Here is a 27,711-nt window from a genome sequence, read left to right on the forward strand (position 1 = left end):
CTTGTACTGGTAAAATGTAAAGATATTCTCTAATAATGGCAGAGTTCAGCAGCCTGCTTTTTGGAGAGAACATCAAACAGTGCTAGGAAGAAAAGCACTGAGGTAATTACTGAAGCTTAACCAACAGAATCAAAATTCTGACTTAATGATTAAAGAAATTTCAGACAGACAGCAGAACATCACTGTGAAACTCAGAGACAGAACTATATTTCAGAGAACTGCTTTTAGATGAAGTTAACATGTAGACTTCACTACCTCTGTGTGTGCTTACAGGATTAGGTGTAATCTGAAGAAAGGAACCATGACCTCCAAAATCAGTTTCTCTGTGGAATAGAAGTGTGTACTGATATTCTATTAGAGAGACAGTAACATTTTTAATAATGATTGCCATGATTATAGAGATAATCAGTTCTACTGTCTGTTTATACTGTACTGTGATTCTACCAATAAATGCAGTTTATTAATAATGAACTGATAGATCAGAGAGAAAGAAAGTAATATTATTGATAATGATTATCATTATTATAGAGGTTACCAGTTCTACTGTCTGTTTAAACTGTATTGTGATTATCAGTAAATACAGATAACAGAGAGCGAGAGGGCAGACGATTATGTAAGACATGGAATGTTACTTCTTTGTTATCTGAACTGAGACCAAAGTGGCACCAATTTCAAACAAGGTTTGCTGTATGTTAAAGAAATCAGCTGACCTTTTGTTCCAGTCTGTGCGAGAATAAAGACCGTGGCTGAGTTTAAAACGATTATGTAGCGCTGAGAATTAACTCAGCTTTTTAAAAAAGACATGTTGTAGCTTTGATAAAGGTGGAATAACTCCATCCTTAATTTCTCCATCCTTGCGTCTTGTCCTCACATCTCTTCCTCGCATCCTCAGAGGGAGAAGCAAAGATGCAAGGAAAGGAAACAAAAGTTAACAATTAAATATATGAAATTCATGGATTACATTAATTGTGGCCTATTTATACTAGTTAAGCCTGACTAGGAATGTCTGAACACAGCTTTCTTGAAGAAATCCTGAATATGTTAAGTCTGCTTTGTAGTATACCCCTGTGATCTATCACATATCAAACCATCAGATCCTTTCAGTGAATTCAGTACAGATATCACTGGAGTCCAGCCTGAAGATGCAGGAGGATTACAGTACACACAGTGACAGAATGTTGTACAAGAACATCCATCAGCTGTACAGGAACTGCTGTGACTCACAAACACTCGCTGATCTCATTCACAAACACACACACTGATCTGACTCACAAACACACACTGATCTGATTCACAAACATGGACTGATCTGATTCGGCAAACACTGATCTGATTTACAAATGCACATTGATCTGATTCACAAACACAATGATCTGACTCAGAATCACACACTTATCTGACGCACAGATCTGATTTACACACTACACACGTATGATTCACAAACACACACACGGATCTGATATTAGGCACTTCAGTCCACCTGAATGTTTTCAGCTATTTCTGTAACTGCACTGAGGGAATCACAGTTATCTTCACGACAGAGTCCTTATGTTGTAAATGTAGAATCTTACTGTGAGGGAGTGTCAGGGTTCAAAGTTCATACATGAAAGATGGGGCAGTGGATGTCATACTGATATAACACATTATCTACATGTTATTCAAGATTCAACAACAAGAGAGAAACTTTTTACAGGTGTAGTGTAAAGATATTCTGTAATTACATCTGAGTGTTTTAACTGAGTCCAGTGGGAGACTGGGCACTCTGGACTAGTTTATTATAGATACAGTGGAGGTAAATCATATATAATGAAATACTGAAAACAGTTGATCACATAAAGGACGGTCACTTTTGGAAGAATCTGCACACTTGCACTTGTGTGTGAAATAGAAGAACAGTGAGTTTTCATTACACCCCAGTGGCCTTTCAGTTGAGTTTCCAGCTTTTACCAAAACAGACTGTTTGGATTTGCTAGTTTCATAAGCAAACCTGTTTGGCCAGAGCTGTCATTGGTCCAGTAGAATATCAGTCTCCTCTTTTCAACCTGTAAACCTTTCAGCACTTCTTCCTGTGGTGGGGAACTAATCCATTCCAAACCGGTTTACAATGAAAGTAAATCAGCACTGTCTGTTTGATTGAAGACATGTCAGACACAGAAAGAGCAGACAATCACTGTGAAACTCAGAGACAGAACTATATTTCAGAGAACTGCTTTAGATGAAGACAACATGTAGATTTCACTGTTTCTGTGTGTGTTTATAGGATTGGGTATAATCTGAAGGAGGAGCCATGACCTCCAAAATGAGTTTCTTTAAGGAACAGGACTCACAAAAAACTGAGAGGTGAGAGAATCATGTAATTGGTGAACAGCCAGTATGTCCTCATCTTTACCAACATGCAGGAATGTTTTTAGATCATGTCTGATATTGGTTGTGTTCTAGATTGGTTCAGGGTAAGAGATCTGACTCACCTGAACCCAGCTGTGTATCTATGGAGAGTGACCAGTCATTGGACAAAATAATACTCTTCAGAGAATATTCTACCAAGCTCAGGGAAGAATTATGTGACACTGAAGAGTTTTACATGAGACAAAACAAACAAGAAAAACAGAAAAATGTTTTACTGAAATGTTTTTCATGCTACATAATTACTTTTGTGTGCAAAACAACAACATATTAGTGCATAAATTAGAGTACTTTAATTCCCAGCTTTCACCTTTAAAAAGCGTGGATTTTAGTATAAAAAAATTTAGACTCAGGTTTTTTTTTTATTTTAGGCCAAGTCTTTTGATCCATTTAGCATGAAATTTACAATGTGAAGGGCAACAGGTACTTTCAGTTGATGTAACAAACAACAAAAACAGGGATACAAGCCTTTTTTTCGACAGCATATATTGTGGCCTCTTCCCTGGGCCACATTCAGAGGCGTGGCCATGCAAAGGGCTGGCTGGTCACCATCTGTGAAGATATTATGGCTTAAGCTGATCTGCTGATGGGCTCATGTATGTGGCTTTTCTGTCCTGTTTCAAATAAAAAGAGCATTCTGAGCAGAAATTATGGGCTCACTTGACTCTTCTTCTGTTCAATGCCACACTGGTGTCCAAAGTGGGATCCTGCCACTGAACTAAAAGAAATCAAGTAGAAGTTTAAAAAACTCCATGGCGTACAATGAAGATGACAAGCTGTAGAAAGAGAAGCCAACTGCGAGAACAAAACAGACAGCATGGTCTTTAAAATAAAAAAAAAACTTTACAATTTTAACCTTTTCTATAGCAGTCACTGCAGTGCTGTCACTCTACAGAACATGGAGAAAAGAACACTTGTTTAGGGGCTTAAATTAAAGATCTAATACTAACCATTCATTTATTACAATTCAGCTGGTGCTCCAACATTACATGTCTAATAAATCCCACACAGTATATGTAACTGAGTTTTAAAATGAATATACCATAATATATGAAAGTATATTTATTATGCTGTTCAGGTTGTTCACAATAGGCTACTGACAATCTTATGTTTTCTGAAAGAGTTCAGAAGGAGACCTCAGATACTACCAGGAGAAACATGGAGATCATGATAAAGGTATGTGTGTCAGTGTGTGTGTGAGAGAGAAAGAGAAAGAGAGAGAGAGAGCAAGAGAGAAAAGAGTTAATGGGGGAAAGTGAGCAACTAATGTCATGCAGTTTAATGTTGTGCAGTTTAACTAGTGTTAATGAGCAGTGATTCTGGGTTCTTCCTAATATGACTCAATTCATATAATTCATAAATTAATTTGGTAACACTTTGCATTAAGGGTCACCAATCAATCATTAATTATATAATAATCAACTGTTAATTCAGTTATTAGTTAACTCTTCATTAAGCATTAACTATTACTTAGTAACTGATTAAGCACTTATCAATTAGTAATTGAGAACACTTAGATGATAAGTTAGTTTGTCGTTAGTTTATGTCCTACTTGCTCATCTGAGTACTAACTGCCGCTTATTACATTGTTAATGAACTAATAAGTATTTTTATTCATATAAAGAAGTAACATGATAACTTACTAGCACTTATGTGTTAATCCCGCTAATTATCTGTTAATTAACTTTCCATCACCTCCATATATATTTAGTTGCTTCACTTTTTTCACATTGGTTCTTGTTCATTCAAGATGCTTATGGTCACACCTGACCATAAGATGAGCGCACATAAATTCATGGATGGTTTTGTTATTCATCACTTTCATCTTTGGCATATCTGTACAAACTAACTCATATCTGGTAGGAGTGCATGTAAATTTGGGCATAAATGCTGGATATGTGGTTAACTAACCAACATCTGAACTGTTCAGCTTCTTTATTAAAAACAAAAGAAGGAAATATTTCTGTTTCTTTGATTCAGTGTTTCTTTTTAACTTTCCAAAATGCAAATACAAAATGCATACACATTTGCACCTTCAAAACTCTACATATGTGCAAATGTATATGCATTTTGTATTTGTATTTGCATTTTGGAAAGTTACAAAAAGTTTGGAAAGTTTTTAATAAAGAAGCTGAACAGTTCCTGATTCTGTTTGGTTTATTGAGTAAAATCATTCAGAATAAACATGTCATTTGAGAAAGTATGTGTGTTTTCCACTTTACTTGAGGGGACACAAAAACAAGTAAAGACCAATTAATGTATCAGTAAGTAGTCATGTCTTAAACATTAGTTCATAATATAATTAATGGAAAAGGTTGTCACTTTACTTGGAGGGACACAAAAGCAGTAATTAATGGCTAAGTAAGAGGAATTTAAGAAGTAATTAATGATTAAGTAAGAGGAATTTAAGAAGCAATGAATGGTTGAGTAAGAGGAATTTAAGAAGTAATGGTCAAAATTTAAAGATCTAATGACCATTAATCATCAAAGTTGCATAAAAAAAGAACATTTTATTGCTTTTTATAAGGTATGAATTGCTCTGCGTCTGATTCATAACAATTTTGTACGATGTGGAAACAAGTGGAGATTTGAGCATAAATGATAAATCAGCTTCAGTGCATGAAACCAGCCTACCAGCACCTCATTTACATATCATTTACATGAAGCACACACTAATTCATGCAGATGTTTCAGTAGCCAGCCAATAAAACGGCAGTGTTTGGCATGAAAGCTAATGGCCGTGCTCGTCGTGGAGTTTGACGTCCAGCAGTGAGTGCAATCCTCCTCTGCTGACCAAACTTAATAGTATTAAAATGACAACAACTGGAAAAAAATTAAATGTGAAATAAAACAAAATACTCAGTGTTGTTAACATAGTAGAGTGATTGTTTAGTGTAACTAATTCCCTAAAATAAATGCTGTATTATTGCAGTGTATGACAACAAAAGCACAGTGTAATATCTCTTTAAATTGAACATGAAATAGTTGCAGCATTTGTTTATATCAGTGTAAAGTAAGTACATCCCATTTTGTACTGGACTGTCATGCACACAAAATAGTATTATTGATATGTTCTATTGTTGTTCTTATTTTTGCAATTACAGATTATGTTGTTAATAGTTTTGGTTAGTTAACCACATATCCAGCATTTATGCCCAAATTTACATGCACTCCTACCAGATATGAGTTAGTTTGTACAGATATGCCAAAGATGAAAGTTTTGAATAACAAAACCGTCCATGAATTTATGTGCACTCATCTTATGGTCAGATGTGACCATGAGCATCTTTAATGAACAAGAACCAATGTGAGAAAAGTGAAGCAACTGAATATATGGAGGTGATGGAAAGTTAATTAACAGATAATTAACGGGATTAACACATAAGTGCTAGTAAGTTATCATGTTACTTCTTTATTTGAATAAAAATACTTATTAGTAATGCTCATTAACAATGTAATAAGCGGCAGTTAGTACACAGATTATGAGCAAGTAGGCCATAAACTAACGACAAACTAACTTATCAAATAAGTGTACTCAATTACTAATTGATAAGTGCTTAATCAGTTACTAAGTAATAGCTAATGCTTAATGAAGAGTTAACTAATAACTAAATAATGGGAAATTAATAGTTGATTATTATATAATTAATGATTGATTGGCGACCCTTAATGTGAAGTGTTACCATTAATTTTTCACAATGACGGGGCCAAAAGTCTTTTTATTTACCATCAAACACTGCAAGGTTTATCTGATGTATAACTTGAAGTTCATAAATTTTACCTTTTGTACAAGTCTGCAAATTATGTATTAATATATAAAAACATGTAGTCACATGTCATAGCCACTCGCAGTGGTAACAGGCCCCTGTTTATGTTACTGTTTTTTCTTAATCAGGAGCTGGAGCACAAAGTCACCTCTCTGGTCAAGAAACAGCTGAGGAGGTTTGTGAAGCTGTTAAATCTGGATTACCCAGCATGCTCTGAGACAGAGGTAGAGGATGAGGAGGGTCAGAGCAGTGTCAGAGAGGGGGCGCTGAAGATCACACTGACTGTCCCGAGGAACATGAACCAGACTGACCTTGCAAACACACTACAGACCAGTAAGACATCAGGGACATGTGATTACATGTGATAGTCAATTAATATAGTTTAAATGCTCATGATAATGTAATAATAGTAATACTCATCACAGAACCATTAGGTGTAATTTTGTGAACAGATTTTTGTGATGTGTTTTGTGTAATGTGTTTCCAGTAATGCTAAAACTAATTAAGTGGGTGTTGTTATTGTTATTGATTCCTTTTTATTAGAACTAGCTCCTTCCTGTCATCAAAAGCTGAAAACAGCACTAAAGGAAAAATTTCAGAAAATTAATGAAGGAGTCTCACAGCATGGAACCTCAACCCTTCTGAATGAGATCTACACAGAGCTCTACATCACAGAAGGAGGGAGTGGAGAGGTCAATAATGAACATGAGGTCAGACAGATTGAAACAGCGTCCAGGAGACCAGCAACTCTAGAGAAACCCATCAAATGCAATGACCTCTTTAAAGACAAACCTATCAGAACTGTGCTGACTAAAGGAGTTGCTGGAATTGGAAAAACAGTGTCTGTGCAGAAGTTCGTTTTGGACTGGGCTGAAGAAAAAGCAAATCAGGACGTCCTTTTCATATTTCCACTTCCTTTTAGGGAGCTGAATTTAATAAAGGAGAAAAAGCTTAGTCTGTTGGATCTTCTGCACAATTTTTTTACAGATGCAAAGGAATTACAACCAACAGACTATGATAACCGCAATGTCATGTTCATCTTTGATGGTCTGGATGAGTATTGCCTTCCTCTAGATTTCCAGAACAATGAGACATTATTTGATGTAAGACAGTCAGCCTCAGTGGATGTGCTGCTGACAAACCTCATCAAGGGGAATCTGCTTCCTTCTGCTCTCCTCTGGATAACTACTCGACCAGCAGCAGCCAATCAGATCCCTCCTGAGAGTATTGACTTGGTAACAGAGGTACGAGGGTTCAGTGACCCTCAGAAAGAGGAATACTACAGGAAGAAAATCAGTGACCAGAGCCTTGCTGAAAGAATCATTGCACATATGAAGTTCTCAAGAAGCCTCTACATCATGTGCCACATCCCAGTCTTCTGTTGGATTACAGCCACTGTTTTAGAGAGAGTGTTGGGTGAAGCAGAGAGTGGAGAGATCCCCAAGACTCTGACTCAAATGTTCACACACTTCCTGATTGTTCAGATCAAATACAGCAACCAGAAGTACCAGAGAAAAAGTGACATTGATCACGACCACGCTAGAAAGATTATTCTAGCACTGGGAAAACTGGCTTTCCATCAGCTGGAAAAAGGCAATCTGATCTTCTATGAGGAAGACCTGAGAGAGTGTGGCATTGATGTCAGAGAAATGTCAGTGTACTCAGGAGTTTGCACCCAGATCTTCAGAGAGGAGTCTAAGCTGCACCTGGGGAAGGTGTTCAGCTTTGTGCACCTGAGCGTTCAGGAGTTTCTGTCTGCTTTATATGCACTTATTTCCCTCATCTCCAAAAACAGAAATGTTCTGCTAACAGGATTTTCTGGTTTCTTCAGAAAGTCAGCAATGTCAGACTTCCTCAGGTCTGCAGTGGACAAGGCCTTACAGAGTGAGAATGGACACCTGGACCTTTTCCTCCGCTTCCTTCTGGGACTCTCACTGGAATCTAATCAGATTCTCTTAAGAGGTCTACTGACACAGACAGGAAGCAGCTACAGCAAAGAGGATACAGTCCAGTACATCAAGAACAAGATCAGGAAGAATCTCCCTGCAGAGAAAACAATCAATCTGTTCCACTGTTTGAATGAACTGAATGATAATTCTCTGGTGCAGGAAGTCCAATCATACCCGAACAGAGGAGGTTCCAGTCATCTCAGTGGAGCTAAACTCTCTCCTGCTCATTGGTCAGCTGTGGCATATATGATGCTGAATTCAGAAGAGGAGTTGGATGAAATTGACTTGAGGAAATATGATCCATCAGAGAAATGTCTTCTGAGGCTGCTGCCAGTGGTCAAAGCATCCAGAAAAGCTGTGTAAGTATTTTCATTCACAGATTTTTACTGTACTGTTTTAAATATACATTTTAATGCATTGTAAATGATTAATGCATTCTACTTTTTGATGTATTGATGATTTCCCTCTCATTACATGACATCTTTCTGTTGCTTTGTGATTTATTAAGTACATTGCAAGCATAAATTTTAATTTGTTTCTGTAACTAAATAACAAAAATCTTGTTAACTAAAGAAAAATTAAGAAGATGAAGTAGATGTAATGTGATTTTTTAGTACTGTTGTTGTCTCTTGTAAATTTATGAGTACTGTGAGTAAAACCTCCTATGGCACAAGTATTTTTGCGGTAGTAGGTTAACATGCCAGGCTATAGCAGTATGACAGCATAAGCATGTGATTTAAAAAAATAGCACATTTGCTCTATGCAAGTTTACTGTCACAGCTTTACTTGAGTTTTGCACTAGCACTGGGGGAACAATGCAGCACTCTCTCCTGTATTGCTCAAGCCTATAAACCTCTTTCTATCATGTTGTAATCATTGTAACTCTTTACCTGTTTGTGTTTCCTTACCTAGTTCTTCCATTATCCCTGTTGTTTTGTCTACCTGCTGATTGTTCACAGAGTTGGATAGTAATGGAATACAACAGTGTTACATAATCAGGATACAAAAAAGTATCTGTAATCCATTACAGTAAAAAAAACTAATGAGATTACAGAGAGATTCTAAAAATGAGATTACCAGCGGGATTACAATCAAACCACATACACACTCATTACCTTTTGTATAAATTCACAGTTTTTCATAATAAATATATTGCATGAATTGTGTAGATTTTAAGACTTTTTTTAACTTGGGGAAGAAGAAAAGGGGAGCAACAAAAGAGATTAAAATAATTTACTTCTGGATCTGATTACTTTGCTGTTAATGTTGTTAATCTGGCGATGTGTAAAAGCAGACATAAAAGGCTGGTTCAGGTATCTTCAGGAAAATGCTGCAGATATCAGTTCTACAACAAATTATTTCATTCTGTTTTGTTGTTCCATGAAATTCTGCAGTTTGACAAGTTATATATTTAGCTTTTGTGAATGTTAACTTGCCAGGTTTTAATGCCGACGTGAGCTAACATTAACAAACAGCTCTGTAACGTCAAAAGAGAGTGTTTTGTGCAAAGTTACTTTCATTTTCCATATTTGTTTTCATATTATTTCTTCCTTCAGTAGTTTTGAATATTATTGTGTGTAAATGATCATTATTTCTAACTACGACAATCAGTTTTCTCTTTTTTATGTGAAATTAATGCCTTTTTAAACTCATGGGTCAAGTTGATCTCTTTGAACTGAAGCCAGTGAGAGCTAATTAAGGAGCGTCTACAAATTACTATCATCAAAGTCCAATCACAGTGCACCAATATGAAGCCTTATGAGCCAGTACAGCCTTTCAGCAGAGAGAACACAAATATTGGCTAATTAGTTTTTAGAATGGCATCTATTTGTAATTACTGTTGATGAGGGACCTCAAAATAACTTTTTTGCCTGAATGATCTTTTAACTTTAGTATGATAAGCAACAGATTTTTAACAAATAAGGCAATCACAGAAGTATAGTTTTAAACTATATTGCATTTGCATGTTGAACTCGATGAACTCAATCATTCTTCAGCAGTTACTTGTTTCCCTGAGTTCCCTTTTAGTCTTCTTTCATTTTCCACTCAGTTTTTTTTCTCCTGAGGAGCTCTGCCTTGATCTCTGAACTTCTCACCTTTTTTATTGCTCACAAGTGTACAAATGCAAAAATTGTCATCTTTAAGTTTAGAATATTTCTGTATATTTCTCCTCTCAGATTTTGCCATTTTGCTAAATTTGTTTGAGTCACCTATAATCTGTCATTCTGCTTTGTAAAATAGTGCAGTTTTTGGGTTTATCTCATCTTTATTTAACTATGCAAATTGAAATTAATCCAAAAGCGGTCAGATTACTTTTCTTTAATATAGTATTCCTCTGGATTAGGCTACAATTATATTTTTTAGCAGATAATCAGTAATTAGTAACATAATACATTTTTAAAGTAACCCTCTCAACCCTGATTGTTCATCATTATAGCCATTTCTTTAGTTATAGCTCTGTCAATAATATATTACATACATTCAGATACTTTGATGATGTGCCACCAGAGTCCACACTGACTCATTGTTTTAGAATTTAAGTAAGAGTTATCTTTTTCATCAAAAGGCATGGCAGTGTGCTAGCAACAGTTAGCTAGATTTATAGTTTATATCAGCACCATAAGAGTGCTTCTCCTAGAACAAAAGTTATGTCAATTTTCAAAGCTGTAAATCTTTTGTACCTAAATATAAAGACAGTTTCCTTCCCATTGCGGAGGGGCATCTTGAGACAAAGAGGGAATTCTGGGAACATCGTAATGTAATCTAAAAGAAGACATGCATGATATGCAGGCACATGACACTGGGCTAGCAAACTTGTTTTTTTAGGTCTTTGTAGCAATAAAACATTTTGCAAACATGGTATGGATAAATACGCTGATATTACGCAAACAACAATGCAGCAAGTAATTGCAAGGTTGTGGGTCAGCAAACTGTCACCGTAATTGCTGTTGCAAAGCTAACCAGTTGCTATCACAAACTATGCTGGTTCTATGAAACAGCAAAAATAAGATGAGGGCAAACTCTTCATCCCTTTTTCTGCTTTTCAGCTCTCAGTGAGGCTGAACTCAGCTTTTTTCACTAGCTTCTTGCTCAAATTTTCCTGTTCCAGCTTAAATGGTGCAGCAGTTACATTCTGCAGCTTAGCATGTGGAATTGAAGTTTAAAATTGACCTTTCTTATCTTGTTAGTTCATGTCCCTGGTCATATTTAAGGTGATTTAGTGTATATGTAACATATATATTTATATATAGTTCTTATATCTAATAGTTTGTTAATGTTATATAGCTATATAATAGTTGCATATGTATTCATAAATGGTATCACTGGAATCAAAATTATTAACCTATAATTTAGTCACATAAGAATAACCAGTCATTGATACTCCTAATTCATAAATTATAAAACTTGGATTAAATATGCATGAAACAATAATGATTGAGTGTCCTGTTTTAAATGACTTACTTTGTGATCTACAACCTTTTTCTATAATGCTTAGTTAATATTTATGAAGTGGATTATGTATATTATTTGAATATTAATAAAAATTCACTGGACCCATGTTATAAAGTTCCTCTATATAATGTATTTATGAACATGTCAAAGTACATATTGCATTGAAATACAAAAGTGAAAAGTATTTACAATGCTCTGGTTATTATTCAGTAAAAGTATAGTAAATAGTAAGTCAAGTAAAGTCAATTGGTAGCCTTTTTAACTAATATAATTATTAACATTCACTAACAAACTATTACATAATGTTGAAGTTTCTATTTATATTCAACTGTTATTATAAACTGTTAAGAAATGCATACCTTAAAAACTGTTAGAAAATGCATAAATGCATGGCCCATTCTGACATACAAGAGAACCTATATCAGAGCCAAGCCAGGTATGTTTAATGTATTAGGTATCTGCTATTTTAAAGGAATAGTTACTTACCTCAACATAGTCCATCATCCAAGGTATGTTTGGACATTTGTTTCATTTATTATATTTTACTGTATATTTTAGATGCACACATAAATGATTTTTATTTTTCAAAATTACTGCACACAATACGTTTTTAGGTTAAACTAAACATTGTTTGCAGTTGTTATTAAAACATATTATTCAGGGGGGCACGTGACCTTCTAACGGATGGCTGCTTAGATCTGGACGCCGTTCCCACCGTCGGAAATATATCATTTTATTCCAGGGACAGACTGTTGTTTTTTATTTTATTCAACGCCTAAAGTGTTGAAGACATGTCTAAATCGCAAGAAAGTCGAGATTTTCCGCTCTTTAATGCCTCACGGCCTCAACGCACCAGCACTGCTAAGAAGAAGAGCCTCGACGAACATGGCGACTCAGTGCTAACCGAAATGCGAGAAATTAGCTCTCGACTTGGATTAATCGACTCTCGGCTGGACAGCATCGACACGCGCCTCAATACCATCGGTAGCTCCATATCCACACTGCAGGAATCGCTGGTCACTTTAACAGAGAGAGTTTCCTCTAATGAAGCCCGCCTGTCTGAAGCCGAGAACAGGATCTCCACGCTGGACGACTCCGCACATACTCAGCAGACCGCGATAGCTAAGTTGAAAGGAGAGCTAGCGCAATTGCTAACAAAAGTTGATGACCTGGAAAATCAGAGCCGCCGCAAAAATCTGAGAATAATCGGTCTCCCTGAGAAAGCTGAGGGTTCCGATTTGGCAAGGTTTCTAAGAGATATGCTCCCTGTTTGGCTGGAGCTTCCCGCCGAACTGAGCTTGGAGATCGAACGGGCGCACAGAACACCTACTGTGCTCTCAAATTCGAAGACGACGCCACGGAACATTACGGTCCGGTTCTTGCGCTACACCGACAAGGAGATGGTGCTTCGAGCTGCCCAGGTGAAACGGCACGTCCTGCATAACAATAGCACCATTCATATTTTCCAAGATTTCTCCGCAGAGGTAATGAGGAGTCGCTGGGAGTTCGAAGCGGTGAAAAATACTCTTGTGGCTAAGCACATGTACCGGGGCTTTGCTTACCCCGCAAAGCTGCGGTGTCTTCACAAAGGGAAAATACATCTGTTTTCGACACCGGCTGCAGCTCAGGATTTCTTGAAAACTCTTGAGGCCACACATTCACAGGATTTAGCGGAAAAAACTCTTGAATGACTATGACTTCGCAAGTCACTGGGGTGAATAGTTGACAGGCGCCATTCTCCGGGTTCGAGGCTCTGTTTTATGGAATGCATACAGTTGATGCAAATCACGTTTGTCTCGGCCCAGTTGTGATGCGGAACTCGTTCTAATTATGGCATTCACTATAACAAGTAGTATTTTTTTTTCTTTTTTTTTAATTATGTATGTATTTTTATCTTCTTTTCCTCTAGTGGTGATTGGCGTCATGTCTGTCATTTTTGTTTTTGCCGATGGTTGGGGCTGTCTCGGTTGCTTTGCTGCCGTTCTCTGGGCGTTTCATGTTGTTCCCCCTGATCATGCCAATAGGGCACTATGCTTCATTTGTAGTTTTGTTACCCTGTCGTTTGGGGATGGGGTTGGGAGGGTGGATATGGGTTTTACTGGGTCGTTCTATAGTTGTTAGATTACAAAAGGCACTCAATGTTCAGTCTCTCACATGGGCCACACATATAGTCAAGACATACATCCTTTTTCTGGTAAGATATGGATAGTCTATATAAATGTACTACATGGAACGTAAAGGGTTTGGGCCACGCAGTTAAGCGGAAAAAAATTTTAACCTTTTTGAAAAAAGAGAAAACTTCTATAGCAATTCTCCAGGAGACGCACCTTTCCGATAAAGAGCATTTAAAATTAAAAAGAGATTGGGTTGGGCAGGTTTTCTTCTCCTCTTACTCCTCAATGCCACACAGAAGAGGTACTGCAATCTTAATTAGTAAGCATCTACCGTTTATATGTGAATCTCAAATTAATGACCCTGAAGGAAGATTTGTTTTAATTTCAGGTATACTGTTGGGTCAACATGTTACCATACTTAGTGTCTATGCCCCCAATGAGGATTCCCCCAAATTTATGTTGGACATAATATTATCTTTTAATCAACATTGTAAAGGGATGGGACTCTTGGCAGGTGACTTTAACTGCACATTGGACCATGTAATGGATAGATCTTCACCCAGCACATTTTCTAATTCTAGATCTTCATCAGTTTTAAAAGACATGTGTAAGAATACTGATCTAGTTGATATCTGGCGAGAACTAAACCCATCGACTAAAAATTACACTTTTTATTCTAACCCACATGCTTCTTATTCCAGAATCGACTATATCTTTATCCCAAGTAGCTTTGTCCACACAGTCCAGTCCTGCCAGATTGGTTCAATTGTCTTATCAGATCATGCCCCAGTTAGTGTACATGTTAATTTTGGCACTCCTGTATGTAAAAGCAGACTCTGGAGATTTAACTGTTCCCTTCTATCAGATTCTGCATTCTGTGACCTAGTGCGTTACTGGATCAAAGAACATTGGGAATTTAACAAGGACTGTAATGTCTCACCATTTATGCGATGGGAAGCTTTGAAGGCCACAATCCGTGGGCATATTATATCTTACACCTCATCATGTCAAAAAATGAAAATACAAAATCGGATGTATTTAGAAAAAGAAGTAGCATATCATGAGCAGTTGCACAAATCAAATCCTAACAAATCTAACTGGGCTTCTTTATGTAGTGCCAGAGCTAAACTTAATCTAGAATATACAAGTCATATTAACAAATTACTATTCCTTTCTAAACAAAAGTATTATGAATATGGGAACAAACCTAGTAGGTTATTGGCTTATCAGATTAAAAAAGAACATTCAGAGCGATTAATAAAATCTGTGAGGACATTAACGGGTTTGCATACATACGATCCAAAGTTGATCAATACAACCTTTAAAACTTACTATGAATCCTTATATAAATCTCAAAATAAAGTTTTAGAATCTGATATTACTGCATATTTAGATAATATACCACTTCCGGTGGTCTCAGACAATGACAGATGCAGTCTTAATGCCCCTTTCTCCCCCGAAGAAATTTTTGGTGCCGTCCAGTCAATGCCTTCACGGAAAACACCGGGACTGGATGGTTACCCTGCTGAATTTTATAGAACATTTTGGCCTGAACTTCAACCTATATTGATGCCAGTTATCATGGATTTGTGTACCCAAACTACCATGCCTGAAACCTGGAAAACCGCCTCAATAAGCTTAATACTTAAGAAAGACAAAGACCCAGAAGACTGCGCCTCTTACAGACCAATCAGCTTAATAAATGCAGATTGTAAAATCTTTGCTAAAGCTCTGGCACGACGATTAGAGGTGATCTTACCTAAACTCATTAACCCAGATCAAACTGGATTTATAAGGATGCGATATGGTTCTGATAATATACGTAGACTGTTGAATATTATTGACTTTATTAGAAAAAGTAATGATCCCGCCTTTATTGTTTCTCTCGACGCAGAGAAAGTTTTTGATAGGATCGAATGGCCATTCTTGTTCGCTGTCCTTAAAAAATTTAATTTAGGTCCTACTTTTATTCATTTAGTTAAACTGCTATATGCCGATCCGTACGCTACAGTCAATACAAATGGGTTGCTCTCTGAAAAGTTTCAGATAAGTCGAGGAACAAGACAAGGCTGCCCTCTCTCTGCATTGCTTTTTTCCATGGTGATTGAGCCACTGGCAGAAACAATTAGATGTTACCAGGACATTTCAGGTATTAGAGCAGGAGGAGCAGACCATCGAATCTCACTGTATGCGGATGACATTTTGTTGTATATGGCCCACCCAGAAAAATCTATTCCATCTATAATGAAGTGTATTTCAGAATACAGTAAATTTTCTGGTTATAAGATCAATTTTTCAAAATCATTAGCTTTACCTTTAAATATATCCCTTAACACACCTTGGGTAGTTGCATCCCCCTTTCAATTAGCGTTAGAGGGTTTTAAATATTTGGGTGTTCATATCACCCCAGACCTTAATAACCTTATTGACAAAAATTACCTTCCACTTATTAATAATATAAAACATGATCTTACATTATGGAACTTTCTCCCTATTTCCTTATTTGGCAGGGTAAACATAATAAGAATGAATATCCTCCCTCGCTTACTCTATTTATTTCAGTCAATCCCTTGCCATTTATCCACAATTTTCTTCAAGGATCTAGAGAAAAGTTTCTCAAAATTTATATGGAATAATAAAAGGCCAAGACTTAAATTTTCTAGATTAATAAGAGCGAAGGAGGAAGGTGGTGCTTGTGTGCCTAATATGCAGTTGTATTATTGGTCATCTCAAATAAAGCATATGATCAGCTGGTGTACAAATAGGTTGGATTCTCGCTGGGTCTCTATGGAAACAGGGGCATGTAGCCCTATTCCTCTTGATTGCTTACCGTTTATTAATGATGCTGCAAAGGTGAGGTGTGTCTCTGAGAATTTTATTTTACACAATACCCTTATGGCCTGGACAGATGTTAAGAAATATCTTAAGATTCCTCATTGTCTTTCACTACTGTCCCCTCTGGCCCACAACCCAGATTTACCTTCTCAGCTGAGTAACTCTGGACTCTCAGCTTGGCTTAACAGAGGGATCAAAAACATTTCTTATATGTTTTCTGGTAGTTTGCTCAAAGCGTTTACACAATTGCAAGAAGAATATGAGTTACCTAGGTCAGATTTTTTCAAATATCTTCAGATTCATCACCTGATCACCTCAGCCATTAAGGATGGGAGATTTAGAAAGGAATTAACCGATCTTGAAGTGTTGCTAGCTAAGAAGGACCAGACTAGAGGATTGATTTCACTAATTCATGGCATTTTGCTAAAGAGTGTTAAACCATCGTCAGACACTCTGAGGGGAATTTGGGAAAGGGACTTAGACCAACCTATCTCAGAAGAGGACTGGTGCAATATTTGTAAAGGTCTGTTTCCCAGGTGTACCTCATCTGGTGTTCACGAGCTTAACTTTAAATTCATGAATAGGATATACTTTACACCTGTTCGCCTACAGAAGATGTTTCCAGACAGAACTAATTTGTGTTTTAAATGTAAAACTGAAAAAGGAACGTTTTTTCATGCCTTTTGGCAGTGTAAAAAAATTGGCATTTTCTGGGATAGAGTACACATCACGGTAGAAAATATCCTTCAGACACAATTTCAGAAATCCCCTGCCCTGTATCTTTTGGGAATAGGAGCAGAACATATTTTTGATACTGATGGCAAATTTTTGTTTCTAATGTTTTCATTTCTGGCAAAAAAATGTATCCTAATTCGATGGGCCAGCCCCTCTTCACCATCTATTGAGCAGTGGCTTTCCCAAGCTGCAACTCTGCTTCCCCTGGAAAAACTGACCTACGATCTACGTCACCAGACGGACAAATTCTGGAAACTTTGGGTCCCACTGTGGACTTACATAGAAAATCTTTCTTAAAATCCTAGGTATGTTGGCCTGCTGTGTGAGATTTAAATGTATAATTGTTAATACTGAATAGAGTGCAATAAACATATTATTCAAAGTTCAGATGCTGTTCTTACACTAAGTGCTCCGCACATATTACATCAATAACCCATCAGCAACATGTTAATTACTTGTATTCGTAAAGTAACTTTGAGTGTGAGGAAAAAAATCAGGTTACAAACATCCTGTGAACTTTCTATGGAGAATGATGTTACTCAGTTCTAATTCTCTTCATTTTACTGTACCATGTGCTGTATTTACTCTGTCTATACAGACTACCCAGCTGTAATCTCACTACAACATCTTGTGAAAAACTGGCGTCAGCTCTACGATCAGTAAACTCCTCCCTGACAGAGTTGGACCTCAGTAATAATGACCTGCAGGATTCAGGAGTGGAGCTGCTCTGTGCTGGACTGGAGAGTTCCCACTGTAAACTAGAGATACTCAGGTGAGCATTACACATCTTTAATAAAGATCGCTAATAAAAATTATAAAACAGTTAGTTCCGGCCACGCAAGCTGATTAGTTGAGAGGTGTTCTAACTGTGCTGATATTTCACCATAACAACAGGTTTTTCACAAACACTGTATCACTCCGCTGAGATGCCATTGCTAAGCAATGACTCTGATAGGAGACGCTCAAGCCATTTGAACGTTTTTACTTCTTACTTTGAGCACAAACAGAAAATGGATACTTTTAAGATCACATTTGACCTACAGCTGATTTGGTCAGACTCTGAAGATGAGACTACACAAAATTCCCAAACTGTTATTACCGCTGAGCAAGCTTTTAAGTCAGCACCTGAAACATGTAGTCTCATCTTCAGAGTCTGACCAAATTGGACTGAGCCATAAAACTATGGCAATAAAAACAAAAAAGCTGCTCAGTGGTAATGACAGTTTGAGAATTTAGTGTAAGGAGCTGGAGAACGAACTGCCGGCTGTGCAGCGAGTGAGCAGAGCTCGTTACTGTGACGTAGCAACAAGCCGCTTGTTGCAGCCTGCGACCAAATCACAGCCATGATGTTATTTCGCACACTCCCGCTCGTGTTCTATTGCTTAAATAAGATATTGTCACACCTTCCGCTGGCGTAGCAGAGACTAACACTCTTCACTCCGTTCAGGACTCCAACTCCCAGAATCCTCTGGGGAGTCACATGACCACAAACTCTCAGCAATCCACCTATCCATGCTCTGGCTTACCTGATTATTGATTGTTGACACCTGTTGTTGAACTATATATACATATATACTGTTGCTTCTTTGCAAAGTATTGTTCAGTCACCCTGTTCATTATTGAGCCTTTGTTATTGTGTTTGACTTCCCAGTTTGTGTTTTTGCTTGTTCTCTCATTTACAAATTTAGCCTGAACCCCTTTGGACTTCCGTGTATCCGACCTTTTGCCATTGTTCTCCTGTTTTTGGACTTAGTCTTGCCCTTATTGTTTCTTATCCCTGTGTATTGACCTTTGCCTGTTCCGTACCCCAATTCTGGATTTGCCCTCATTGAACATTTTCTATCTCAGCCTGCTCTGTGCTCATCTGACTATTCCCAAAGCCGTGAAAAATGTTATCTTTTATATTTATAATTATGAAATGGGAACATACATTCATTGTGATCTTTGGATAAAATGTGACATTTTAAATAATAAATATGTTTTTCACATGAATCATGTAGATTTGGAGATTTTCTGGTTTGGGGAGTGGTACTGCTCCCAGCAGACAGAATTTGGTAGCACTTTACCAATAAAATTATGAAGAACTCTTATTGATCACAAATAAAATGTTATTTTAATAGTTGCAAAATAATCAATTAGTAACTATTACTGTAAAGTGAGTAAAGTCTTTGTTTGTTTACATTCTAAGAGATAAGTTGTCCAGTTTTATAGCACAATCAAGGTGTCAGCCAAATTCTTTTAAATCATTATAGGGTTTTATAATATTAGGATTATGATCCAAAAACAATGAAGTAGATTTGGCTTAAACTATGTGGTATTGGTGCTGTAAAATACTAATTTGTTTGTTTTTGCTTTTTTTCTTACCTGTTATATCTTTAAATTATCAGGTGCAGTATGATATACCGACATGGTTAAAGTCTGTATTACAGTGAAACTAAATGTTTTACTTTAATTTTTAGTTGGCAACTTTAATGTTAGCTGCCATTCATCTAAATTTGTTCATTTGAATGGTGGTTTGTAATTTTTTCCATATCTTTTTATCTATAGCTTCACTTTGCTATGCTGACCAGAGAAAAACATATGTGTTTTGAGGTCTTAGTTCTTTTCTCAATTTCTTCCTAATCATATTTCCTGGAGATCAGAATTAGAATGAGATTACTGACATATTGTTAAATGTGAAGCTGTTGAGTCAGTTGTTTGTGTGTTTGTTTTATTGTGTTTGATAACAGAGTGTTGATGTATATTTCAGAGAATTTGCTGTTTGTACTGAACAGCTACTAGGATTTGCTGATGTCAGTGCCACTTGTCTCTCTTTTTCCTTCCTTTCTGCAGATTGTCTGGTTGTATGGTTACAGAGGAAGGCTGTTCTTCTTTGGCTTCAGCTCTGAAATCAAATCCCTCCCATCTGAGAGAACTGGATCTCACCTATAATCACCCAGGAGTGTTTGGAGTAAAGCTGCTCTCAGATTTACTGAAGGATCCAAACTACAGACTGGAGAAACTACAGTGAGTTACTGACCTACTGTCTTTATACTGACTGACTGTAATTATACATATTATACATATTATACACATTACTGCCTGTAATGTTTTACTGCAGATGTGTTTGTCTTTATGGCAACTTGGCAAATTGTTATTCTGAACATGACTGTAACTAGCATGAGAACACTGAGGTCCAGAGCTTGGTAGTTTTAGAAGGATTTTATGATTTTCAATGTGGAATCAATGGTGAGACTTTATCAGCTGTGACTTGTTCTCAGCTGACCTCAGAACAGCTGAAGTTTGGTCACAGACTTAGCTACCTACTGTGTTTATCTCTGTATGAGACACTAATGCTACCCAGAGTGACTCTGACTTCTTGAGATGTTCAGGTGGGCAGCAAACACAGTGTAGACTAACATACAAGATCAATATGATATAAATGTAAGATTTTATTATTATTCATTAACATATATTCTTGTAAAATGCAAACTTCATAATTTTGCTAATTCCAGTAGTTGCTCAATTTACACTACGCCCCCTAGTTGGCTGTGTTAGCAATCAAATTAGTGTTAGTGTTATTTCAAAGTTGTTTTGTATGTCCTCTTCACAACACACTACAACCAGTATGTGAAAGTTCACTGTTAACTTGTATATTGATGGCAGGGTATCATGTAGCATAAATAAGAAATCTGCAGGTAAATAATACTGTATTATGTCTGGTTAACTGTGTGAGCAGTATTTTTAAGGTACGCTTTTACAATAATCAGTGAGGACTGAGAAACAAGTGAGTCAAAGTGACAAGCAGAGAGAGTGAGATAGTATGGATTGGCATATGTAATTTTAGCAGAAAATAAATGAAAAATAAAATTTAACAGGCTAAATGGAGAATTAATTTAGGGAACAGACATCAGTTCATAAATGAATGGAGGAAAGAGAAATGACAAAATGGCAGGAAAAGGTACATAACAATTATTGATGTTTGAAGAGCAATGAATTGCTAAAATCTGCAAAATGGATCTCACTACTTTTATTTATTGTAGTAACGGCCCTGATTCTAAAGTTTGGTCTGAAGTCTTAGTTTAGTTTCATTCTAATTAAATAACAAATTGTAACTGACAGAAGAAGTAAACACAGTAGAAAGTGACAAACTGCATGTTCATTGTGTTATGACCTACAGTCTAAATTTTTTCTTTTACCGCTTGACTCTAGACCGGGTTGCAACACCCTGACAAAACACATCTTAAATACTTAAGATCTCTATTTACAGAATGACTGAACTGAGCTGAAATATTAACTGAAGTCACTGTTAAAAGTGGAACACAGCAGAAGTTAATGACAAAGTGTTTTTTCCTTGAGGTTTCAACAATAATAAAAATAAATAATGATCTAAATTATTATTTTACTTTGCATTATTTGATAGTATCATGTTCAGGTCAATTTGAAATCAAAATTGACCTTTTTTACCTGGTTAGTTTGTGCCCTTGGTCACGTTACTCAAAAGACAAAATTCTTGCTTCTCCATAATCTTTGATTAAAGTGTAGTGCCACCTCTAAATGCCTTCTGATGTTTGGTTGTGCCACTGTCTTCCAGTGGGCAGAAAAATTAGACTAATCAGTAATATCTCAGCATGTTTTCCTCCCTACCACCCTGCTCAATAATTGAGCAAGAACATCCATTATAACCTCTGCTCCTGACTGCACGCTCATGTATATCAGAAGATCATTCTCATTTGTTTTTTTTACTTTAATCTCTCTTTTGATTTTTGGACTGGTTGTAATCACTTACGAGTTATTTTAGCTTGTTTCTGCTGGCAACCTGGGTTCATAATAACACAAGTTCAAGTATCTGGTACTATTTGTGCTATTGTCTGCTGCACTGTGACGCTGCAAGGCTGTGAGGCTGAGACGCGGCGATGCTGTGAGTCTGAGACACTGCAACGCTGTGAGGCTGCAGGGCTGTGAGGCTGCCAAGCTGAGAGTTTTTGAGACTGTGACACTGTGCAGTTGCAATGCTGTGAGGCTCAAAGGCTGCAACACTGTGAGGCTGAGAGGCTGTGAGGCTTTGAGGATGCGAGTCTGAGAAGCTGTGAAGCTGAGGAGCTGTGAGCCTGACACACAGTGAGGATGTGACACTAAGGCTGTGATAAATAAGTTAACTGATTCATTTAACATAAAGTCCTTTTTTTCTTGTTTTTGCTGTGAAAGTTTAAGAAAAGTGAAAGCAACATGGATGATAACAGGCTTGCCTGCTAAGCAGTGATTTGCCACATCTGTGTACAATTTAAAATCAAGCTTTCAATAAATAATGAATCATGGTTCAGAACCTACAGAAAATGCACATCAAAATATTGCAGTACTTGTTTTTTGAGAAAATCTATATTTTTAATATATCTATATTTTTTCTTATATTTTCTCTTCTGCAAAACAGACGTATTCTGCTGGCTGTTAGAGTCTGACTTCGCATTCGTTTTGGAATGCCTGTTTTTCACGCTTCAATCAAAACCTGAAGAACAAATTATTTCCCTGTTATATTATCCTGTTTCACCTTAAGGTAGAAAAATGTGTTCTGATTCTGACTCATATTCACAAAAAAATTGTCACAACAGGTTAATTTATTCTTCTGTGATGGAATATATACGTATCTGTCATGTTTCAAAATGATTTTTGTAAAAAGTAAGTTTCATGTAGACCTTTTTCTGAATAAGAACAGTTATGTTTATTATTTTAAAATTACTGTTTTAAGATGTACTGTGAGTCCTTTATTGTTTAATATTTTTGAATGAGAGGTACTTGCATGCAATATAAATAAACAGTAAAACAATGAACAGTAAAAAAAAATACAAACTTATAATTTATAATACTCCAGAAAGGATGTTTGCTTTACAAAGAATAATATGTTCTATTTCATGTTGTTATGAATATATTGTGTTCAGAATTGTGTTTCAGGCTATCTATAGGATATGGCTAACTAGGCTAGCCATACTAGTAATAGAAGTAAAGTGCTTATTTATGTAACATAAGTTCAGTGTATTAATGTAAGGATTTGGAGCAGCAGCATTCTGTAAACTGGTGTTCTGAAATAGAAAGCTGGTTTCAGTGACTGATGTATTCTGTAGAAGCAAGAAAAGCGGAAATAACATTTTTAATATCCTCCAGAACATAATGACCAACCATGACATTCAACTTTATTCCCTTTTATAGTGATTAAAAATGACCGTCTATTAACATTCTCACAGCAGCAATAACTCATAACCGCAGCACTCAGTGTTCTAATAATAGTATTAATAACAGATTGTTTAAATAGGAGACAAGAATTAACACAGTACAGACAGCCTGTATGATCACTGGATTAATAATCATAATCATAATGATAATGTGCAGAAGAACAATATTCATTGGTATAAAGTTAAAGCAGTGATTTTACTTTTATCTGGTCTGAAGGATATTTTGTATTGTAATGATTTGCTATTTTCTTTAATGTATTTTTTATCTGAATTGTAAGGTCGGAAAGATGTTGTATTCTGTAATGATCTGTTTTAATATGAATTATTTTAGTTTTGATTTGATATTAAGTTTAATGAATGTATAAACATATGTGTTTGTTCTTCAGGGTGGATCATGGAGGGAAGATCAGGATGAAACCAGGATTGAAGAAATGTAACACACACACACACACACACACACACACAATATACACACACATATATACACAGCACAAACAACATACATACACATACTGTGGGGCGATAGTGAGCAACTGGACTCCTTGAACAGAGACAGCAAATACATGGCATGGATGGAGGGCTAGAAAAATCAGTCTTGGATCTGGGACAGGGTATTGGCAGAGGTTATGTGGCTGCCTAAGGAATGTTGGTAACTAAGTTGGTAACTAAGTACACTATAATGAAGGACTTCCTGCCATGCCTTGACAAATTCCCTTCAATCTGGGCCTGTCAAAATAGTAGGTTAACTTGCTTGTTTAGCTCACCTACTGATCCCTTATCTGTGCTCTTTCATCCCCGTCTTGTACTGCAAATGCTAGTCATGGGTGGAGTGACATTTTTGAGTGCTGGCCTTCCAAAGTTTGGTGACGAAACCTGGGAAGTCCTGGCTGATGAGGTGGGACACCGGCTGGTCTGGTACTAGGGCAGTGATTGTTAGCCACACTTGTTGTTCATCACAATCAGGAACTAGGCTGAGGGAAAGAGGCATATATCACCATGTACAAACAAAACTGGAATTTTCTCTTTAGAGGAAGTAAACCATAGGGATGAGGAGAGCTGCACTAAGGTGATGATACTACCCAAATCCAGAGCCCACACTTTTCATCCCAGGTATGGACCTCAGCTATGTTATTCATTTTGAGGGCTGCCCAGGCCACTGTAGTGTCATGAGGTGAAGGGGTCTGCCTTTGGGAGGGCCCTCTCTCTACCTTCTTCCTTGGGAAGGGGAAATCTCTTTGCAAGAGGAGGGCCCTCAGGAATCTAACTTTTGCCACTTGCTCAACAATTTCTTCTGAGCTGAGTGCCTCAGATTGTCGTTCTTGTGTTCCTTTGTGTGTGAGGAAAAATAGACAAGCTTCACTTTTAGCAGTACACTTGTATGTATATAGTTGGCCCTTAATGTCATTGTCTGGGGTTAGTTTGGTGGTTTGCGGTCTTCTTGGGGTCTGGAAGTCGGGGTGCCATGTTGCTCTTTGCAAAACCATGAGGACCTCAGTGACGTGTTTGAGACTGATTGCAATTTCTTGTGTTACTTCCTGCTGTATGAACTCATCCATGGTGGAGGCCTGTGCAGAAAGATGCCAGGATAAACACCAGAATTGCCTATCAACCAATTACCTGCTTGAGAGAGATAGAGACAGAGTGTGAAAAGGAAAAGATAACTATTAAGCAAGCTGGCTGTGTGGAGTTCAGCAACTCACTCACTGTGTGATGGATGCTGTTAATATGGCAGCCACTGGCAGTCAGGTGAGACCCAGCAGCTGAGACTGATCACCAGTGGCCAGCCGTGTGAAGCTCAGGGTCCCACCCTGTAGCCACGCGGTGGTGCTGCACAACATGGGTGCTGAAACCCTGCCAGCAGGTTGGGTTACTAACTACTAAGAGCTATTACTACTGACACACACATATATACACGCATACATACATTCACCCGCACATAGATACACAATATGGACAAAAATATTGGTATACCTATACATTACACCAGGAGCTTTTATGATATCTAAATCCATAAGCATTAATATGGAATGGATCTCCCCTTTGCAGCTACAACAGCTTCCATTTTTCTGGGAAGGCTTTCTACAACATTTTGGAGTGTGTCTGTGGGAATTTTTGCACATTTCTCAAGAAGAGCATTTGTGAGGTCAGACACTGATGTTGGATGAGAGGGCCTGGCTCACAATCTCCATTCCAATTCATCCCAAAAGTTTTCCATGACCCAACCATGTCTTTATGGACCTTGCCTTGTGCACTGGGGCACAGTCATGCTGGAACAGAATAGGGTCTTCCCCAAACTGTTCCCACAACTTTCCAAGCATACAATTGTCCAAAATGTTTTGGGATGCTGAAGAATTAAAATTTCTGTTCACTGGAACTAAGGGGCCAAGGCCAGCCACTGAAAAACAACCCAATAGCACTACCCCTCCTCCACCAAACTTTACACTTGGCACAATGCAGTCAGGCAGGCAATGTTCTTCTAGCATTTGCCAAATCGAGACTCGTCCATCAGACTGCCAGATAGAGAAGCGCGATTTGTCACTCCACAGCATATGTTTCCACTGCTCCAGAGTCCAGTGGTGGCGTGCTTTACACAACCCCATCCGACGCTTGGCATTGTGCTTGGTGATGTAAGGCTTGCACGCAGCTGCTTGGCCATGGAAACCCATGCCATTAAGCTCCTTTGTGCTGATGTTAATGCCAGAGGAGGTTAGGAACTCTGCAGTTATTGAGCCAGCAGAGCATTGGTGACTTTTATGCACTATGTGCCTCAGCACTCAGTGACCCACTCTGTAACTTTACGTGGTCTGCCACTGGCTGAGTTGCTGTGGTTCCTAAACACTTCCAATTTTCAATAATATCACTCACAGTTGATCGTGGAATATCTAGGAGGGAAGACATTTCGCAAACTGACTTGTTGCAATGGTGGCATCCTATTACAGTACCATGCTCGGATACAGTGAACTCTTTAGAATGACCCTTTCGTTTACAAATGTTTATAGACTACATGGGTAGGTGCTTGATTTTATACACCTGTGGCAATGAGACTGCATGAAACACCTGAATTCAATGAATAAGAGGTGTGTCCCAATACTTTTGTCCATATAGTGTACATCGTGCATACACACACAAACATGCACAAACACACACACACTCATCATATACACATACTTTGTTTATTATATACTCCTCTAATCTGTGTGTGTGTGTGTGTGTGTGTGTGTGTGTATACAGATGTGTATGATCTTACTCTGGATCCAAACACAGTGAACAGATTTCTCTCTCAGTCTGAGAGGAACAGAAAGGTGGAGAGTGTGAGAGAAGATCAACATCATCCAGATCATCCAGACAGATTTGATATATATGGTCAGGTTCTGAGTGTGGAAAGTCTGACTGGACGCTGTTACTGGGAGGTTCAGTGGAGTGGAGATGGAGCTGCTATAGCAGTATCATACAAATTAATTAGGAGGAAAGGAGGCAATAAAGACTGTGTGTTTGGAAATAATAATCACTCCTGGAGTCTGAACTGCTATAATAACAGATACTCTGTCAGACACAATAATCAGGAAACTGTCCTACCTGACCCCCCAACACCCTCTAACACACTAGGAGTGTATCTAGACTGGGGGTCCTACACAGTCTCACCTAACACACACACATTGACCCACCTATACACACTCTACACCACATTCACTAAACCGCTCTATGCTGGGCTCTGTGTGAATTATAACTCCTCAGTGCATCTGTGTGAGAAAGAATAACCTCTACACTGTAAAAAAATAATCTTGCCCTTTAGTTATCTGAACTTAAATACAAATCACTGACTTTATTGGGATAACATAATATTTCATGTATGCATATTCTAAACTAATAAAAACTTTAACTCAAAACATTTAACTCCCTAGTTTATTATGTCAGCACGTAGAATGTATGTCTACCGGCTGGTTTGATTTTCAGGTAAATTTCTTAATTTCTTCACACTTTTCTCTTTAAGGCTTTAGAACATTAAGTTCTGCTAAGGCTACCACTGGTTTCTGTTATTCAATGTAACTTCTTTTGGGCTGCATAACCTTTAACAAGGCCTCAGATGTGTTTGACAAACATGTTTAGCTAATATTTAGTCTACTGTTAGTCCAATTAAAAAAATAAATCACATTAAAAGTGCTTACCAACTTCATGTTAATTTTTATTTCAAAAATATGTGTTCAGAATAGCAGGCTGGTCCCTGTCAGGCCATTTATGTTTGTTTTAA

General features: G+C 37.4%; 1 protein-coding gene across 1 annotated transcript; it reads left to right on the forward strand.

The window, feature by feature from the left end:
• LOC118804285 (NLR family CARD domain-containing protein 3-like) lies at positions 1 to 27,343 on the forward strand. The gene is made up of 9 exons (XM_036564795.1): positions 1 to 102; positions 2,261 to 2,340; positions 3,525 to 3,579; positions 6,299 to 6,503; positions 6,714 to 8,478; positions 17,855 to 18,028; positions 20,089 to 20,262; positions 23,849 to 23,895; positions 26,694 to 27,343. The coding sequence occupies exons 2-9, from the start codon at positions 2,288 to 2,290 to the stop codon at positions 27,218 to 27,220; spliced, it is 3,000 nt and encodes a 999-aa protein (XP_036420688.1). The 5' UTR covers positions 1 to 102; positions 2,261 to 2,287; the 3' UTR covers positions 27,221 to 27,343.
• The last annotated feature ends 368 nt before the right edge of the window (positions 27,344 to 27,711 follow it).

This window comes from Colossoma macropomum, unplaced genomic scaffold (genome assembly GCF_904425465.1).
Source record: "Colossoma macropomum unplaced genomic scaffold, Colossoma_macropomum, whole genome shotgun sequence".
NCBI classification, from domain to species: Eukaryota; Metazoa; Chordata; class Actinopteri; order Characiformes; family Serrasalmidae; genus Colossoma; species Colossoma macropomum.

What these genes read in the sequence shown, in the direction of transcription:
- LOC118804285 (XM_036564795.1), top strand. Translation starts at nt 2,288, where the DNA reads ATGACCTCCAAAATGAGTTTCTTTAAGGAACAGGACTCACAAAAAACT. An exon ending in TACAGACTGGAGAAACTACA is followed by an intron (nt 20,263 to 23,848) that starts GTGAGTTACTGA and finishes TTTGTTCTTCAG; the next exon opens with GGTGGATCATGGAGGGAAGA. An exon ending in GAAACCAGGATTGAAGAAAT is followed by an intron (nt 23,896 to 26,693) that starts GTAACACACACA and finishes GTGTGTATACAG; the next exon opens with ATGTGTATGATCTTACTCTG.